At 44.4% G+C, this 19584-nt stretch overlaps 1 protein-coding gene across 1 annotated transcript; it reads left to right on the top strand.

Moving 5' to 3' along the window:
* Positions 1 to 218: 218 nt before the first annotated feature.
* LOC130111560 (discoidin, CUB and LCCL domain-containing protein 1-like) lies at positions 219 to 12289 on the top strand. Its single transcript, XM_056278791.1, is given in 4 exon segments — positions 219 to 224; positions 11469 to 11636; positions 11638 to 11759; positions 11761 to 12289. Coding segments are annotated over 4 exon segments (825 nt in total).
* The last annotated feature ends 7295 nt before the right edge of the window (positions 12290 to 19584 follow it).

The raw sequence follows: 19584 nt of genomic DNA, 5'->3' as shown, positions 1-19584 counted from the left end.
TGGCCGGAGAGATGCAGTTGGCGAACGCATGCAGTATGAGGATGGGTGTTTGAACTAAAATAGGGATCGATTGGCCACCAAATTGGGAGAAAAAAAGGGAAAAATCAGAAATAATTTTATTTAAAAAAAAAAGTTCCATACATGCAACAAAGTTGCCTCTGTTTGTGCTTTCATTAGTTTCAATACTGCCTTGAAAAGGGAGTCCCTGTCTTCCTAACATGGAGGTGACCTCAACAATTCACCTCAGATAGTCCCTTCTCTCTGCTATCTCGCTTACATGTGCAAGTGCTATAATCTGAGCAATGTTTCTCTGACTGCCAGTTGCCTGGTAGCTTTGCCATGCTACAACACTGTCTTTATGGGTTTGTGTCATCTCATGATTTTCAAAGATAAACAAGGCTTTCTTCCAGTTTTTACTGCCATTACTGACCAAAAGCATCATGTTTTATGTTATCTGCCAAATACTCGACATGGAAAGCAGAAAGCTGCATTTTGGTTGACAGAGTATTCTAGCCATTTTTATTTATCAAACCAGCAGTACTGAGATGTCCTGTTCTGTGTACCAAAACTGTCTTGTGGGTAGCTATTCAGCTTTACATGTCTGGGCCCAGTGTCTTTGTCACCTAAATCATCCCTGTAACTTCTGGAAGGAGTTGCTGCAGCTGCTTGATCACTTTCCCTCTTTACATCGGTCTGCTCCCTCTCTCCCTCTGGATCTGTTTGCTCCGTTTCTGCCTCTGGGTCGGTTTGTTCCCTTTCTGTCTCTGGATCCGTTTTCTCCCTTTCACTCAAACAGCTTGCTTCTTGACCCTTTTCTTTCTCAGCCTCTCCTTCTGCATGACCCTTTATGATAAGTCCAAACATTTGATAAAATAATCATTAAATGAATGAAACCCTGAAGCCTACTCCATTTTTGCTAAATCGCCCAGTTAGTGGATTTCTATGGTGATAATAACAATACTGGTACCGATTTTCAAGAACAAGGGTGATGGGCAGAACTGTAGCAACTACAGAGGTATAAAGTTGATCAGCCGCAGCATGAAGATATGGGAAAGAGCAATAGAAGCTAGGTTAAGAGGAGAGGTGACGATTACTGAGTGTAAGGGATTGAGAAATTGCCTTCATTAAAAGTTTAGAATAACCCCCCCCCCTCCCTATTTTTTAGATTAAATACAATGTGGGTTTACACCACCAAGTCAGTAGATGGTGCTGCAGCGCTTCTGGGAATCAGTACGAAAGAGAGCAAAGCTTCCTTAAGCCAGGCAAGAAATAAACTAGACGAGCTTGAGTGACAATGTATTTTCATTGTGCCTCTCTTTTTGATTCACAGGTACTGCAAAAAGATATTATAAACTCCCCAATTTAGTCTTAGACAAAAGATATAGTCAAGACAGTAGTCCGTAGTGTTTTAGTGCAAATGTGATAAGCATGTTATGTTTTGGGTTGATACTTGTCTCGACTTGCTGAGGGTAACAAACGCCATGCTAGCTAGTAGTCTAGGTTAGCCCAATAAAGTGGTATCCTGTCATAGTAGATTGTAAACATCTCATAGTAATGTTTTGGTGATAAATGGAGATGTGGGTTTATGTTGTAAGAAAAGTATTAATGTGACTATTTTACAAGGAGATATTCAGTGGTAACTTGTTCAGATAATTGGTTAGTAGTCGCCATTTCATGCCTGTTGCTGGTACTGCATCTTAGGAAGTGTGCGCATGCGTGAGACCACACATAGTGTATTAAAGCCTGTGTATGGGATAAAAGAGTTGTGCAGGTGGATATAGATAAATGGTTCAGATGCTGTAATAGGCTATATTTCTGATATTGTGAAATTGCTATTTTGACAGTAGCCTATATTGATGTTTGAGTGATGAGAAAAACCAATTTGATTTTACAAATTGTTACACTTTTTATTTTGTATTTATTTTACTTTTGATGAATATGGTACAATGTGGAGAATTTATTTAACTGTTGAGACCGGAAATAACCTGGTGCGAGCTTGAGTGACAACGTATTTTCTTCATGCCTCTCTTTTTGATTCACAGATCCACAGTGCTATTTAGCCTGTGTATTATTTGCTGCCGCTCCGGATATCCCCTAGGTCTGGAGCCGGTAACACGAGCAGCAGTATGGTTTCATGCCATGAAAGAGCACCACAGATGTGATGTTTGCTTTGAGAATGTTGATGGAGAAGTATAGAGAAGGTCAGAAGGAGTTACATTGTGTCTTTGTGGATTTAGAGAAAGCATACGACAGGGTGCCGAGAGAGGAGGTGTGGTATTGTATGAGGAAGTCGGGAGTTGCAGAGAAGTATGTAGAGTGGTGCAGGATATGTATGAGGGAAGTGTGACAATGGTGAGGTGTGCGGTTGGAATGACAGATGGGTTCAAGTCGGAGGTGGGATTACACGAAGGATCGACTCTGAGCCATTTCTTGTTTGCAATGGTGATGGACAGGTTGACAGACGAGATCAGGCAGGAGTCTCCATGGACTATGATGTTTGTGGATGACATTGTGATCTGTAGTGAGAGTAGGGAGCAGGTTGAGGAGAGCCTGTAAAGTTGGAGGTATGTACTGGCGAGAAGAGGAATGAAAGTCAGTAGGAGCAAGACGGAATACCTATGCGTGAATAAGAAGGAGGACAGTAGAATGGTGAGGATGCAAAGAGAAGAGGTGACAAAGGCGTATGAGTTTAAATACTTGGGGTCAATTGTCCAAAGTAACGGGGAGTGCAGAAGAGAGGTGAAGAAGAGAGGTGAAGAAGAGAGTGCAGGGAGGGTGGAGTGAGTGGAGAAGAGTGTTGGGAGTGATTCGCAACAGAAACCAGCAAGCGTTAAAGGGAAGGTTTACAAGGTGGTAGTGAGACCAGCTATGTTGTATGGTTTGGAGACAGTGCAGGGCTGTCCCTAAAGAATGGTATAGGGGCGCAATGCCACTATGACAACGGGCCAGCGCCACCTTATGCCCCCCCCACCGTTCTTGCCGCAAATGTGAATACGTAGAGAGTGGAAGGACACGAACATCCAAATAATCTCAGATGCTGAACTGAGTAAATATCATGAAAAGGAATAAAATTTGCAACACTGATTACTGCTCCTACGGTGTAAATTTGTTAACATCCCACAACAAAAGTGACGTATCGAGCGTGGCTCATCAGACAGCAACTGAATACGGAAAAACGGAATGTTTTCCCGTATTAGGTGATGGGTAACACTTTAGTATGGGGAACATAAAAAAACTTAATTACTAGTGAATTAGTAATGATCAAGATGTCACTTTAGTATGGGGAACATATTCTAAGTAACAAAAACTTAATTTACAGTAATTTAACACTATGAACACTTGTAGTTTTGTGTTTTGTTATGTAAGAACAGACCATATTCATTAAGTGTTAGTAAGGGAGAATAACTCTTCTTGTGGTACGACCACCTTATAAAGGCCATACTAAGCAAAGCATATTGAGATGGTACTACTAATAAGCAATACTTCTGAGGTTATAGAGGGAAAACTCATAGTTAATGGCTTACTGGTTGTATAATAAGGCCATGCAGAATAAGGCATTAATGAGTACGTAATAATGACCAATTAAGAGCCAATATGTTGCTAATTTGCATGCTAATAAGCACCTATTTAATGGTGACTACGTTCCCCATACTAAAGTGTTACCCAGTGACGGTATTGACACTGCTGGTTGGATGAGATGCGGCTAGCTACCTAATTTGCATATCTGAGACTCCCGCAAAGGTGGTATCAAAGATTCTCCTTAGCTAGCTAATTAGCGACTGACTGTAGGCTAACGTTACTCTCTATTATGTTGAGCAAAAGTAAACGAAGTGGTGGCCCCACCGGTCCAGAACAAAAAACTTTGTTAGGTTTTTTCCGATCGCTGGTTACACCTGCTGTGCCAGTGATGTTGCCACTGGCAGAGCAACTTGGCCCCGGAACCAAAGTTGAAGATACCACGACTGCTAACGTTACTGTAACCGGTTATTTTCTTGCCCGGTGCGGGATTCGATACGAGGTGTACTGCACCACAAGGCGACATCACTAACCGCTCGGCTAAAGGGTCAGACTCGTTAGCTAGGGGCTAACCTGTCTTATTACTAGTTTACATTACGTTAGCACCACGGTCGGCGTCAACTAGCAGCAGCAGCACTCGGGAGTTTGTCACACACAGCGAGGGTTTGTGTGATGAATAAATGACAGTCAAATTCAATTAATTTGTCAGCTAGTAGGATAACATTAGATAGAAATACTTTACTGTCAAGTCTTGCATTTTATTTATAGTTCTATCTTGGACAAAATTAGTGGACTTCCCTGGGTTCAATAGGTTGTCTTTTACCATATTGGATTTTTGCATAGCCCTGGTCAGTTTACTTTTTTTACCACGTCAGTGTAAACCACTAATAAGACACGTTAGCCCCTAGCTAGCTAACGGGTCTGACCCTTTAGCCGAGCGGTTAGTGACGTCGCCTTGTGGTGCAGTACACCCCGTATCAAATCCCGCACCGGGCAAGAAAATAACCGGTTACATTGGTGGCAGCGGTGGGATCCGGAAGTGTGCAGATTCTCATAAGTCTCTTCGGAGCGCGGGAAGAACACAGCGCGAGGGCGCGCTTCCGGGGCGCTTCCGGGGAGGGTGACGACTGTAAACTACTAATAACACCCGTTAGCCCCTAGCTAACGGATCTGACCCTTTAGCCGAGCGGTTAGTGACGTCGCCTTGTGGTGCAGTACACCCCGTATCGGATCCCGCACCGGGAGAGAAAGTATCAGGTTACATCAGATTAATTTTTTTTCCAACATTTTCAACCGACTGTGCCGCCACCTCCACCATATCGATTAACTCGTCGAGCTGGCGGGAGAATCACTCACGTGCGTCAACGGCGTCCTTCAGCTGCTCGTGAGGACCGTCGGCCATTTCCTCACAGCGCCGTGTTAGCAGTACTGCGGGGGCGGCTGGCCGTCTGTGATGGCGTCCACAGCGTCCGGTCTTCATTCTCGAATTCTCCCCCAGGAGTGCGTCCGCGGCCACAACAAACGCCTCTTTCCCAGTGTCGTCGTCGTCTTTTGAAGATTTCTTGCGAGCGCACGGCCGACGCGACGCGACGCGACGCTGTCGTTGCAGCCTCCTTCTTGGCGTCGGCTCTGCTAAAACTCGACCGAGACTTTCAGTTCCTGCCGTTTCCTGGTTCGTGGGGCCGTTTCCAGGGGGATCTGTGCCTTAGCTCTTGTCCGCCATTTTAAAACGTCGCCCCTGATCAGACGGACGGATTTTGCGTTGGAATAAACGGGAAAAAATAACCTTCCTCCCGTTCATTGCGCAAATGATACGTTTTCGATCTTTTGACTTCTGCCGTTTTTTTGTTTTTTGTCGTCTCCGAACACGCGAAAGAAAATTAACGAGAGCTCCACCTCGTTAACGTCGGTACCGCCCTTCTTCTCCATTTCGGCGCTGGCAGCGAACGTAACGTCACGCCTTGACACGTCACAGCTTGCGCGTGAGATAATTCGCCAATAATATCTTGACTGACGTTGAATCTGACTAATAGAGGCAGGGGCGCAGGAAGGGCGGGGGCCGACGGTGCTGCAGCACCCTCTAGTGGATCCTAGACGCAGCAGTAGCCTAACGGGCGATATGCCGAAATGAAAACGAAAAAATATAAACGTCAATACAAGGCTAGTGTAAACTACTAATAAGCCACGTTAGCCCCTAGCTAGCTAACGGGTCTGACCCTTTAGCCGAGCGGCTAGTGATGTCGCCTTGTGGTGTAGTACACCCCGTATCGAATCCCGCACCAGGCAAGAAAATAACCGGTCACACTAGTAACGTCCGTGACACTGACGACGGGTTAAAGATAATACTTTTGATTATTTGTTGAGGAAACATATTCATTCAAATTTATGCATCTTTCTCTAAAATATGGTAAATTGATTTAAAATATTAACTAGACACTTTTACATTCGGTTGGCAGCACCCCCTACTTAGAACGTCTTCCCGCGCACCTGCATGCGGGACTAATGCAGACCTCGCCTCTTAATGGATGGTCAGATTCCATGTCCATCAAGATGTGAACGCAAGGGAATGCCGATTATTATTTTTTTTATTTTTTTATTTTTTCAAAACTCCCATTTTTCAAAATCATCTCTCGATCGAATGGCAATCAGCCCCGACTAGTTGGGCAGCCCTGTGACCTACACCAACATGGAAGTCACAAAAAATGTGTTTTCCCAGACAGCATCCGGATGTGGGCCACTTCAGGCAACGATGCGGCACCCTTGGCCTTCTTCTGGCCCTGACAAAATGGATGTGAGCCTGAAGTGGCCCACATGTCCATCCATCCATTATCCGTTTATAGTAATGGTTCTATGGTCCCATATTGTGTAATTATGTGGAGCAAAGTTATGGGTGAAAACCATTTTCCAAAACAATAAAACCTGCTTGTGAAAAATTCAAAGCTTGATAGGAAGCTGGAACAAATCTAAATCACATTTTATAACGAGATCCAAACCACTCATTTTATCGAATAGTGTATTAGAAATGTGAAACCAAAGACAACATTGTTTGCACCCGCATTCTTTCAGCCATTTTAATTGGAGTGCTCCTATAAGAGCTTCCAACTCACTGGCCTTTAGCTCACCTTTTTCAGTCTCTGACAAGCTGCGATTTCCGAACATAATGCGTTTTAATTTTCCAAATGAAATGAAATAGGATAGAGTTTGTGGTTTTGATTTTTTTCGAGGATATAAAAAATGACAGGGATAAATAATGCTAGACAAGCCTTCAGTTTTAGATAAGAGAATGCATCCAAACATCGATAAGCCAATTTGTTGATTTTTTTAATGGAATTAACGTTTAATTCTTCTCTATTGTTTGTTTTTTGAGATAATAACACCCAAGTACTTAATCTCACGTTTGATGGATACATTAGATATTGCATGGTGATCATATGAATAGTCATTGTTTCATATCTTTTAATATTTATAGACCAGAAGCTCTACAATATATTTGAGTTTTGTCCAAGGCTCTCTCAGCCAGATTTATTCTTCAAAAGTACAGAAATATCATCAGCAAATTGACTTATAATAAATTCCTTTTAAATGATATTGATCCCTTGCAAATCAGGGGAATTTTTAACCAGAGTACCCATTAATTCTTCAGAAAAATCAAGAATAAAGGAGATATTGGACAACTCTGTCTAACTCCACGAGAGACCTGAAATTGTGCAGATGCAGCTAAATTCACCAATCAGCCAAAACATTAAAACCACCTGAGGCCACAGCCATTGGGGTGTACTTGGTCTGTAACAATGTTTAGGTAGGTGGTATGTGTCAAAGTAACGTCCACATGAATGCCAGTACCCAAGTTTTCTCAGCAGAACATTGCTCAGAGCAGTGGTGTCCAACCCTGCTCCTGGAGAGCTACCATCCTGCCATTTTTCACTCCAACCCTAATTTAACACGCCTGATTCTACTAATTACCTACTGACCAAGACCTTGACCAATTGAACCAGATGTATTAAACCAGGGTTGGAGTGAAAGCGGCAGGAGGGTAGCTCTCCACGAACAGGGTTGGACACCACTGGCCCAGAGCATCACTCTGCCTCTGCTGGCTTGCCTTCTTCCCATAGTGCATCCTGGTGCCACCTCTTCCCCAGGTAAACGATGCACACACCTGGCTATCCACATGATGTAAAAGAAAGTGATTCATCAGAACAGGTGACCCTCTTCCACCGCTCCATGGTCCAGTTCTGATGCTCACGTGCACATTGTAGACGCTTTCGGTGGTGGACAGGGGTCATCATGGGCATTCTGACCAGTCTGCAGCTACACAGTCCCATATGCAGTAGGGTGTAATGCACTCTGTTCTGACGCTTGTCTATCATGGCCAGCATTAACTTTTTCAACAATTTGAGCTACAGAAGCTGTTATGTGGGACTGGACCAGATGAGCTAACCCTCGCTCCCCATGCACATTAGACCCCATTGCCAGTTCACCGGTTGTCCTTCCTTGGACTACTGCATACCTGGAACACCCCACAAGAGCTGCCGTTTTGTAGATAGCATTTTTTTCCTTCTCTCCAATGTATTTATTGAGGTTTTAACAGTATAATGAGTATACATTTAATAACTAAACATTTACATTGATACAACTACCCACAAAACTTAGAAAATAAAAGTAGACATTAAAAAAGGCAGAATTTACATTTGGAAGTATTTAAACCACTAGAAGAACCCCACTACAATGTAGCGGTGTGGTTCTCCACCCGTCTAAATCTCCCTCCTCTTCATCCTGCCAGCTAACCGCCTTCCCCCTGCCCCTAAACCCCCCCCCACTCCAACTCCCTCCCCCCCAAATGCTCAGAATCATCTGAAATGCCGAGAAAAGTGGTTTTTAGCCATTTTTATAAAAATGCATATTTTGCATAATTATTATAATTATGCATAATTTTAATTTTCTGGGATTTTTCCCTTACTCTCTGAGACAATACCTACCACCTCCAAAAAGAATTAGCATCATAAATGCTTTAGTTTTCGGTCCCGCTATCTACACTAACTAACACACACACACACTAACACCACACACACATACACATTCCGAAAATATATGAGTAGATACAGTGATGTACGGTACACATACCCCTTTGTTATCATCCTCCACTTCAGGTAGTGTTTGTATTTTCCAAAAAGTCCATGAAAGGGGTCCAAATATGGGCAAATTCCTTCCATTTCCCTTTAGTAATATATGTCAGTTTCTCCAAAGACAAGTTGACAGATCTTTTATCCATCTATTTAATGATGGAGGAGTTGTGCTCTTTCAGCATAATGCAATCACTTTTCTGGCCCGAAGAAGTCCAAAGTCAATAGTGTTTTGTTTCCTTGTCACTGAGAGATCTTCTGGGCAAACTCCAAGTACACAAAGTTTGGCACAGCACTGGCCCTTCTTACTGACACTCTGTGAAAGACATTGTATGATATTTTTCCAAAATAATTGAATCCGTGAGCATTCCCAAAGTGTAATAGAGTTCCCTTCCCTGAGCATTTCACACAAGAATCTGAGATATTACGGGACATCTTATTGAGTTTAACAGGGGTTATGCATGTTCTCATTAGACAATTATATTGCAAGAATTAAAGACCTGTATTTAGGGTCTAAAATTCAAAATGTCACATCATCTCTGTGATAAAATGTAAGCGTGTAATGTAGAATTACAGTAAAATAAAATGTTCATAATAATCACAAGTGGGGGTGAGTTGAGCCTCTGGTGTCATGGGTGTGTGATCTGGGTCATCGGCTCTCGCCCATCCCGATTGGTGTTTCAGTTCACCTGCGCCCGTGTGCCTGAGTGACCCTGATTGCCCGGCTTCACGCACCTGTTCCCTTCACCCATTGGCTGTGCAGTACCTGCACCCAATCACCCTCCCCTTTCTCCGATTGGCTCTCCGGTTCCCGCCGTCCTGCGCACCTGTGCCCAATCACCCTCCCCTTTCTCCGATTGGCTCTCCGGTTCCCGCCGTCCTGCGCACCTGCGCCCAATCACCCTCCCCTTTCTCCGATTGGCTCTCCGGTTCCCGCCGTCCTGCGCACCTGCGCCCAATCACCCTCCCCTTTCTCCGATTGGCTCTCCGGTTCCCGCCGTCCTGCGCACCTGTGCCCAATCACCCTCCCCTTTCTCCGATTGGCTGTCCGGTTCCCGCCGTCCTGCGCACAAGCTCCCTGATTGCGGCCCCCCCCTCCCCAGGTATACATGCCCCGTGGTTTCTCGGGCTCCTTGTCGGATCGTCTGTCACTCAGAGACACTCACAGAAACTGCGCCACGTCATGTTGTGAGGTGTCCCGCTGTCTGTACCTTCTGTTAACAGGTTTTGTGTTAATAAAGAGTTGTTCTGGCCAGTTGGTCTCCGCTGTCTGCACTCGGGTCCTGTCCCTGCTCTCACCATGACAACTGGCTCAACCCCCCCCCCCCCAGGGATTTTGGTTCAAATTACCCGCCCACCTCCGCCATTTTAACAAACTTGTATCGTCCAGCAGTTTAGCGCTAACGTCATGCTAACAGTATAGCCTCACATTGTAACTTCGTAAAGCACTAACGTGAGATTTTTTCAAACTTGTCCGTAAATTTTCAGACAAGAATGACTCGAATATTAAAAAAGAAATCACTTTGAACGGCAAAAAACAGTTGGTTGTTTTTAACTTAAATGTGCTTACCACTTATTCCACTGGCCTCTCCCCATCACGGCGTGAGTAAAATAGATCAGTGTTTTTCAGCCTTTTTTGAGCCGCGGCACATTTTTGACAAGTCCTACGGCACACCACCATCCCAAATGTTACAAAACGAAACAGTACATAGCCTGTAATATAGCATGTCATACTAGAAGAACCCCGCTACAATGTAGCGGTGTGGTTCTCCACCCGTCTAAATCTCCCTCCTCTTCATCCTGCCAGCTAACCGCCTTCCCCCTGCCCCTAAACCCCCCCCACTCCAACTCCCTCCCCCCAAATGCTCAGAATCATCTGAAATGCCGAGGAAAGTGGTTTTTAGCCATGTTTAGAAAATGCATATTTTGCATAATTATTATAATTATTTGTAATTTTCTGCTATTTTTCTGGTCCTCTCTGGAACAATACCTACTACCTCCAAAAAAAAATGAGGATCATAAGTGCATTTTTGCAAAAATGCATATATTTTGCATAATGCCAAAACATTTCTGTCCCAGCAAAAAATTTTTATATAGGTGAAAAAATCAAAGATGCTCAGAATCACCTGAAATGCCGAGAAAAGAGGTTTATAGCCATTTTTAGAAAAATGCATATTTTGCATATTTTTGCATAATTTTAATTTTCTGGGATTTTTCACTTACTCTCTGAGACAATACCTACCACCTCCAAAAAGAATTAGGATCATAAGTGCTTTAGTTTTCGGTCCCGCTATCTACACTAACTAACAAACACACACACACACACTAACACCACACACACACACACACATACATTCCGAAAATATATGAGTCGATAAGGACTTAGAGGTATACTCCCTCAGTGCGAAACCTGGGCCTGTTTCGATGAACACAGAGCTTGACATCCTGGCAGGACTCGACGAGGGACACACGGAGCTCTCGCTGGACTGCTCTCAGACGCTCTGTTTTCAGTTTTTATGGTCGTTAGGCCTGAAAAGCCAAGCTCGCACAGATAGGTTGTGGAAAATGGGAGCAACCTTGTGATGGCTCCGTTTGCCACGACTGGAAAGTCCTTGGCAGCAGCCAACCAAAAACTATCCAGAGCTAGATCAGCATACCTCAGTTTTAAAATACGGTCTTGTCTCAGTTCCACGAGTTGCTCTTGCTCCTGCAAAGTCACGTCCTTTCCGAAAACTACTGCTGAGCTATGTGGGTCCCTGACCCAGTCAAGGGATTCGGCGGAGGCTGAGGGGAAATAAAAGGGGCACTCAGCGTGGGTTCACTTCTTCACAGAAGAGTGTGGCAGTTGACAGTAATGAAGGGATAATCTTCAAGTCAGGTCCACACCGCTCAGGACAAGGGTTTCTGTCGTCCTATGCCACAGACCAGTACCAAGATCTCATTTCATGTTTACATCGTGGGTCACATTTTATTTCACAACATTTTAGTGTATACTGCCCTTGCTGGCTGTAGGAATGTCACCGGAGATGTCTGGGGAAGTTCTGAACAGGGTTACTGAGATACGTTAGTGCTGTGTAGGTCTGGAGTCCATGCCGGGGTGCTGTCAGATAGCCTGGGAGGACACGTCACTGACTCGTGGGAGAAGCCTCGTGTTTTACGAGTCCACCTTCACCAATGGAATCTTGACTAAGATGGGATCATTATCTGAAAAGAAGCTGCTGTTTATCCATGAATGCAACAGGAACCGGACTATCTCTGCTTTCAATAATCATCCTTCTGGGGGGGAGAAAAACAGTCAAGGCCAAAGAAGGTACTTGAATCGCAGAAATGTGGATTCTGGTGATCAGCTCCCACTCTGGACAGCAGACAACATTGATCAGAATCCATGGCTAGAGCTGGAGCTGACTGACACCATCGCAGGAATAATGACACTGGGATCAGGTGACTTCGACGTAGAGTCCTGCAGTCTTTTCAGCAAAGATGGAAAGAACAGGAAGTTTTATAAAGGTGTGCTCAGTCAAGAAAGAAAGGTGTTTGAAGCCCACTCAGCTGGCCACCTGCGTGTTCTTAACAGCCTGTTCCCTCCTGTGGTGGCTCAGTTTGTGCACTTGCAGCCGCTGAGCTGGCATGGTAGAGCTTCAATTCAGGTGTAGGTCCGGGACTGTCCCGTTGCCAGAACAACACCAGGGTCCCGTTCACCCGGAAGTGAGCAGTCTCCTTCCCTCAAAGTTAACATTGGCACAGCAAGCTCCAGCTCAGTTCCCACAGACGGGCCAGTCTGTGTGCAAGACAAGTAATGGCTGTGGTCAGTGCTTGGCACAGACAGTGGATACTGGATCAGTTAAGGCCCAGATTACCAACGGTCACCATTGGTGTTGTATCTACCAATGGAAACTGTAAAATCCACTGTGGTGACCCTTGAGAAAAACGGAAAGAGAAGAAGATTTATAGTTTGTTTTTGTGCTTTCAAACAAGCCATTTCCCAGTCTGCTATATCACTATTTTCATGTATCTGTTCTCCAAGCATTTAGTTTGTCTAATGATGATTCTTCAGAATTTGTCATCAACAGATTATAAAATATTGATATGTGGCCTTGATTGTCTACATTTTCAAGTACAATTTTTCCAACAATCGACAATGGTGGTATGGGCGTTATCTTTTTGTACTCCGGCCTGAGTGGCTAAAATCTAGGAGACAGACTCAAAACCATTTCTATAAAAAACCTACAGGCTGTAGCTACATATGAAATGAAAGAATGAACAAGAAAGCAAACGAACAAATTAACAGTTAATGCATCTTAAGTGAAAATCTCAACTCCCAATAAATGAGTTTCAACCAACAAAAACAAAAAAACTGAACAATTGAGCTTTAAATTAACAAATAACTCAACACAACTCAACACATAACTGAATTGAAATTAACATATGCACACATCTACACCCTGACGCCCTACCCCACCTGAGTTCAGGCTGCACCGCTGTAGCAGGGAAAGCCAACCCTTGGTAACAACTGAGATGATGATGGGACAAATGATGTGTTCTCACCCACTTTGTCACATACTCCGATAATATGAAGCTCCTTATTTCCAAGTATTTTAAAAAAAAATTCTAGGCATTTGACATTTTCCACATAATTGATCAAATTAAAGACAAGTGCCGCCTGCATAAAGATGAGATTTTTTAATACCCCTGTTAGCCCAGATTTTAACACCCCCCCCCCCCCGCTTTGCCAGGTGTGAATTTATAATTTCCCCAGATAGGAGTAAATTGTAATGTTGTTATGGGTTCATCCACATTTATATAGAGTACCAGACTGATATTGAATTTTTAAGAAAGGGGTTCCTTGTCCGTTTTTTTATTTTTTTATTTTAATATCTGAAGAATACATGAATAAGTTAAATGAAAGGTCTCAGATAGATTTTTGTTCCTTTTCTTCGTCAACTCACGCCTGGGGCGTAGCTGGAGAGAAATAAGACATTGCGGAAGTCAATTGGGCAACCCAATAATACCGTCTCAGATTGGGTACTGAAGCCCCCCCCCCCCCCCATAATGTAGGTAGTAGTTTACAGTGGAGTCTACGTGTTTTATTGGTCCAAATAAATTGTTTAAGCATTTTGTCAACTTTGTTAATTATGGTAAAAGGAGTGGACAGTGGAATGGCGAGGATGCAAGAGGTGATGAAGGTGGATGACTTTAAATACTTGGGGTCAACTGTCCAAGGTAACGGGGAGTGCAGAACAGAGGTGAAGAAGAGAGTGCAGGCAGGGTGGAGTGGGTGGAGATGAGTGTCAGGAGCGATGTGTGACAGAAGGGTACCAGCAAGAGTTAAAGGGAAGGTTTACAAGATGGTTGTGAGACCAGCTATGTTATATGGTTTGGAGACAGTGGCTCTGATGAAAAGACAGGAGGTGGAGCTGGAGGTGGCGGAGATGAAGATGATAAGATTTTCACTGGGAGTGATGAAGAAGGACAGGATTAGGAACCAGTATATTAGAGGGACAGCTCAGGTTGGACGGTTTGGAGACAAAGCAAGAGAGGCAAGATTGAGATGGTTTGGACATGTGTGGAGGAGAGATGCTGGGTATATTGGGAGAAGGATGCTGGATATGGAGCTGCCAGGGAAGAGGAGAAGAGGAAGGCCAAAGAGGAGGTTTATGGATGTGGTGAGGGAGGACATGCTGATGGTTGGTGTGATAGACTCAGAAGGAAAGGAAGAGATGGAAACGGATGATCTGCTGTGGCGGCCCCTAACTGGGGCAGCCATTAGAGGATCATTTTCTGCAGTCCTTCATGTTTCCATTTTACCTCATTCCTTTACATGACATCCCCTTCAGTACAGCAGGTCTTCATCAGGTAACCAACGGCAGGTCTTCATCAAGTAACCTACAGCAGGTCTTCAAAAGGTAACGTATATGGCAGGTCTTCGTGTCACCTTTTCCAAGGAAATTGGCAGAAGAGAAACCCAATGCACGACTCACAGACAGGAAGGTTACAGAACACTCAGTTTAGTAGTCAAGGGCGGGCAGAGAAGCAAAACAGGTTCAAAGCACAAGTTCAAATTACTGGGGAAGTCAGTCCAAACAAGCAATCAGATCCGACGAGGGTCAGGGAGAGACAAAATTTCCATGAGCAGGCAAAAGACTTCAGACACAGCAACGAATAGAATTTAGGCAAGAGGACGATGGAAAGCTTGGCTGTACACACAAGACAATCTGGCCAAGGGAACGGGGGAACCAGGAGAGTATCGGATCTGGGGAGTTAATGAGGGAATGAGGAACAGGTGTGGGAAACACGGGTTGACTGAGGACCAAACCAGGGGCAGGAACCGACACAACAAGACAGGTGAAGGTCAAAATAAAACAGCAAAGACAACAGACAATGATAGAGGTGGTAAGTCACTGACTCAACCTGTGAAAGACCATGATGCCGAAAATAAGTGACATAACTAAACTGGGAGACGGGTGGGCAATCACACCTGTGTCGACTAATCAAGTTCCTCAGCAATGACTCTACTGGTTGATTAGTGGGATCAGATGTGTAACTGCTTGGTTGGACCAAAAACCTTCACCCACACTGGCCCCTTTGCGGATAGGATTGCCCACCCCAGGGAGATGTAGTAAACGACAAACTCAAGAGATATCATAACACTTCATCGGGTAAGCTACGGCAGGTCTTCGTATTGAGATCCCTCCTCTGTTGCTCTTCCTGAGGTTTCTTCCTATTTCTTCCCCTGTTAAAGGGTTTTTAGGGAGTTGTTCCTTATCCGATGCGAGGGTCTAAGGACAAGATGTTATGTCGCTGTGAAGCCCCTGAGGCAAATATGTAATTTGTGATATACAAATATACAAATAAAATTGACTTCACTTCATCAGGTGACCTACAGCAGGTCTTCGTCAAGTAACCAACAGCAGATCTTCATCAGGTATCCGATGGAAGGTTTTCATCAGGAAACCAGCAGGTCTTCATCAAGTAACCAACAGCAGATCTTCATCAAGTAACCAACAGCAGAGCTTCATCAAGTAACCAACAGCAGATCTTCATCAGGTAACCGACGGTCGATCAGTGGGATCAAGTGTGTAACTGCTTAGTTGGACCAAAAACCTTCACCCACACTGACCCTTTCTGGATAAGACTGCCCACCCCTGGGAAAACTTCATCAGGTAAGCTACGACAGGTCGTTATCAGGTAATTTGTGATATTGGGCTATACAAATAAAATTGACTTGACTTCATCAGGTAACCTACAGCAGGCCTTCATCAGACGAGGCGCTCACGCCGGCAGGGTGACGAACACATGACTCAGTTTAGTCTTGGTTTGGCCACATTTCTGTGTATTATAATGAGTGTTTATGTGTTTCCGATTCTTACTCTAATTGGCTGCCGACTACCATATTATGGAGATTTTTAAAATGAATTGCTTATTTTAGAATTAAAAGTTAAGCAGGATTTGGTGACTGTCGTTTGCCAAAAGATCTCTTCCAGAGGGCGGTATTGGTTCGAAAAATGCATTTCCGGCCGCTCTGATGGCCGAGCGGAATAAACCGCCGTTCTTGTAACCCGCTCGTCGTGTGGCTGGGAGGTTCGAATCCCAGACTCGCCGTAACCGCTCACGGCCAGAGCGTCCACGGGGTAAGGCCTTCATTAGGCCACCTTACACGAGGGACAGTGGGTGTAGACTCGTCGTTCTCCAGCGACCCCTCTGGCCCATCCGGGTGCCTGGACCCAAGCAACCGAAAGCGTTCTCCCTATGTCTCCTTCGCGGCCTGAAGGTGACGCAATCCATGCGAGGAGCCTTCAGCGTGTAAAATAGCGAGAGCAGCCGACACGAGTTTGAAGGAAGCTGGTGTTACGACTATCTCCTTCCTGTGGAAACGTGAGCCAGAGGAGTTATTCGACAAGGGTTCCGGCCATATGCCACTGGGTTAATCGGGTGGGATAAGGGAAAAAACTAGAAATAATTTTATTTTAAAATATATATATATATATATAAATGCATTTCCATCAACCGTCAGGTGGTTCATACACAGCATTAAAGCCTATGGGAGTCTGCCTTGTGGGTGTCAGTGCTGCAATAGTATACAAAAAGGGTACTACATTGTTCTTTTGGTCAATAAATATAAGAGATAGAAACCGAGGAAAGGAGAGGTGTTTGAGAAAACTCGGTAATCTGGTGTATTTTGATGAGAAAACGTGGTAATTTGTGTATTTTGCTGGTAACTGCTCCCCTTGGGGTTTTTTTTCTGACCTCATCTTCACCCTTTTATATGCCCCAAATCCCAGTAAAACAACAGGGCTGCAGGGAAGCAACGGATGAGGTAAAATAGTGGTAGCGAAGACAGAACAGAGGAATACGTTACCCCTTTAGGAGTAACGTTAAACATGTATGGAGCATTTCAGCTCTATGAGAACTTGAGAAAACCCTTCCCATCAAACTTGAATAGCTTTCCCCCCTTTCCATATTGTAGATTATGTCAAATCATAAAACGTTTATGAATTTTGAAGAACAAAATGTGCGCTGGTTTCATGTTATGTAACATTTTATGAACAGACGTTACACTTTGTCCAACAGGTGGCAGTCTAGAATTAATAATACAGGGTAAACGCTGGGTCCCACCGATGTCTGATTACATCAATGAGAAAATTAGCAAAGACTGCAAATTTATTTGGTTTCATTTCCTTCATACAAGTTGATGTTTCACTGTGATATTTTCATATGGACCAAAAGAGATCCACTAAAACCCAGAATTGGTGCAGATGTTTGAGGGGTCGGAGTGGACTGCCATGCTAGAACATGTTCTGGTGTGTTTTTACCATTTATGTTTTATTTTAATAATTTTTTTTTAAACAATTTATAGGACTTAAAGTGGCTGGACATCCACCAGGCTTCCCCTTTCTAACAGACTATACCTGTAACTGGTTTTGGGTGCTGTGGTGTTTTCTCGGCCTCTTTAGGGTTTCAGGGCTGCAGATGAAAATGTGAACAATTTGTCTGTGCGAGTTGCTCGGCGCATAACTATAGTCCACTGACTTCCGGTTTCTACTGCAGCGGTCATACCAGTTTCCTGGTTGTGGGCGTGCGCTATTGACGATGGCATATTTTTCGCGGCGCCTGCAAGATTTACCACGGATAAATGTCAACGACATGCACAGAACTGTCCACACACTTTCACCCGCACCTCCCAGCAAACGGGTGGAAAGTTTCAAGATGTACACATCAAGTTACGTCCACAATTCTGTCTGTCCGTCCGCAACTTGATGTGTACAACTTGAAACTTTTCCCCCGTTTGCTGGGAGGTGCAGGTGAGTGTGTGGACAGTTGTGTGCATGTGGTTGACATTTATCCATGGTAAATCTTGCAGGCGTCGCGAAAAACATGCGTAGTGTCAATGGCGCACGCCAACAAACAGGAAACTGGTATGACCGCTGCAGTAGAAACCGGAAGTCAGTGGACTACAGCTATGCACGGAGTCGATTTGAAGTGAAAAAACTGTCAACAGGTTTTCACTTAGATAATCTGCTGGGTCCACTTCTGACAAAGCTGCACTGTTGTTGCATCTGATAAAACCTAGTAAGTTCTTGACCATTTCTCACTACAACCTCCCTCGGAGAGCGTCAAATAATCCACCAAAACTGCTCCGATCTGGCTCTTAAGTGTGGTCATTGTGGCTGACACCAGGTTCAAACTGTGACACGGTGCCTGCCTGTGTAAAGACATGTTGGGGCCCATTTCTGTTCTCTAATCAACTCGTAGTAATCTTCTGTAATGAGCCCATCTAATAATCACACATAGCCCCTATTCAATGAACGGGCCTTTTGTTAGCCTTTTAACAAACTGCTCCTCAGCAGGATTTGCGGCGTTGAAGTCGGTCTTGCATTGGATCTGTAACACAGCCATTCAATCGCCATCTCTGCGATGAATGGAGCAAATGAGCAGTGTGAAAGAAAGACGTGTCTGTGTAATTGGGGGACAGTGGAGGAGAATGAACAGTTTTCCATCTCTGCGCTGAACAAAACATACACGGGAAATGTGAAGTTTCATGTTCCCTGAGCTGAAATAAATGTTTACATTCCTGTTAGTGAGCTTTTCTCTTTTGGGGTGCAGGTTGAGGAGAGGTGGAGGTACGCATTGGGGAGAAAAGGAATGAAAGTCAGTAGGAGCAAGACTGAATATCTATGCGTGAATGAGGGGGGGGGGGCAGCAGAATGGTGAGGACGCAAGGAGTAGAGGTGACGAAGGCGTCGGAGTTTGAATACTTGGGGTCAGCTGTCCAAAGTAACGGGGAGTGCAGAAGAGAGGTGAAGAAGAGAGTGCAGGCAGGGTGGAGTGGGTGGAGAAGAGTGTCAGGAGTGATTTGGGACAGAAGGGTACCAGCAAGAGTTAAAGGGAAGGTTTACAAGATGGTTGTGAGACCAGCTATGTTGTATGGTTTGGAGACAGGAGGTGGAGCTGGAGGTGGCAGAGTTGAAGATAAGATTTTCACTGGGAGTGATGAAGAAGGACAGGATTAGGAACGATTATATCAGAGGGACAGCTCAGATTGGACGGTTTGGAGACAAAGCAAGAGAGGCAAGTTTGAGATGGCTTGGACATGTGTGGAGGAGAGATGCTGAATATGGAGCTGCCAGGGAAGAGGAAAAGAGGAAGGCCAAAGAGGAGGTTCATTGATGTAGTGAGGGAGGACATGCATGTGGCTGGTGTGACAGAGGAAGGTGAAGAGATAGAAACGGATGATCTGCTGTGGCGACCCCTAACGGGAGTAGCTGAAAGTAGTAGTAGTTAGTGAGCTTTTCTTTTCTGCCAATATAATCTGTCCTGAACAGACCATCCACTTGACGTGTGTCATCTCAACATACATGTTCACCAGCAGGCGAACTACAATATCTAGTTCTAATATCAGTGGAGCAGCGAAGACTTTTCCAATATATAAGGAGCCATTATGATTTTATTG

Source organism: Lampris incognitus, chromosome 4 (genome assembly GCF_029633865.1).
Source record: "Lampris incognitus isolate fLamInc1 chromosome 4, fLamInc1.hap2, whole genome shotgun sequence".
NCBI lineage: Eukaryota > Metazoa > Chordata > Actinopteri > Lampriformes > Lampridae > Lampris > Lampris incognitus.
Note: the sequence above shows the minus strand (reverse complement) of the source record. Positions and strands in the feature narration are given on the sequence as shown.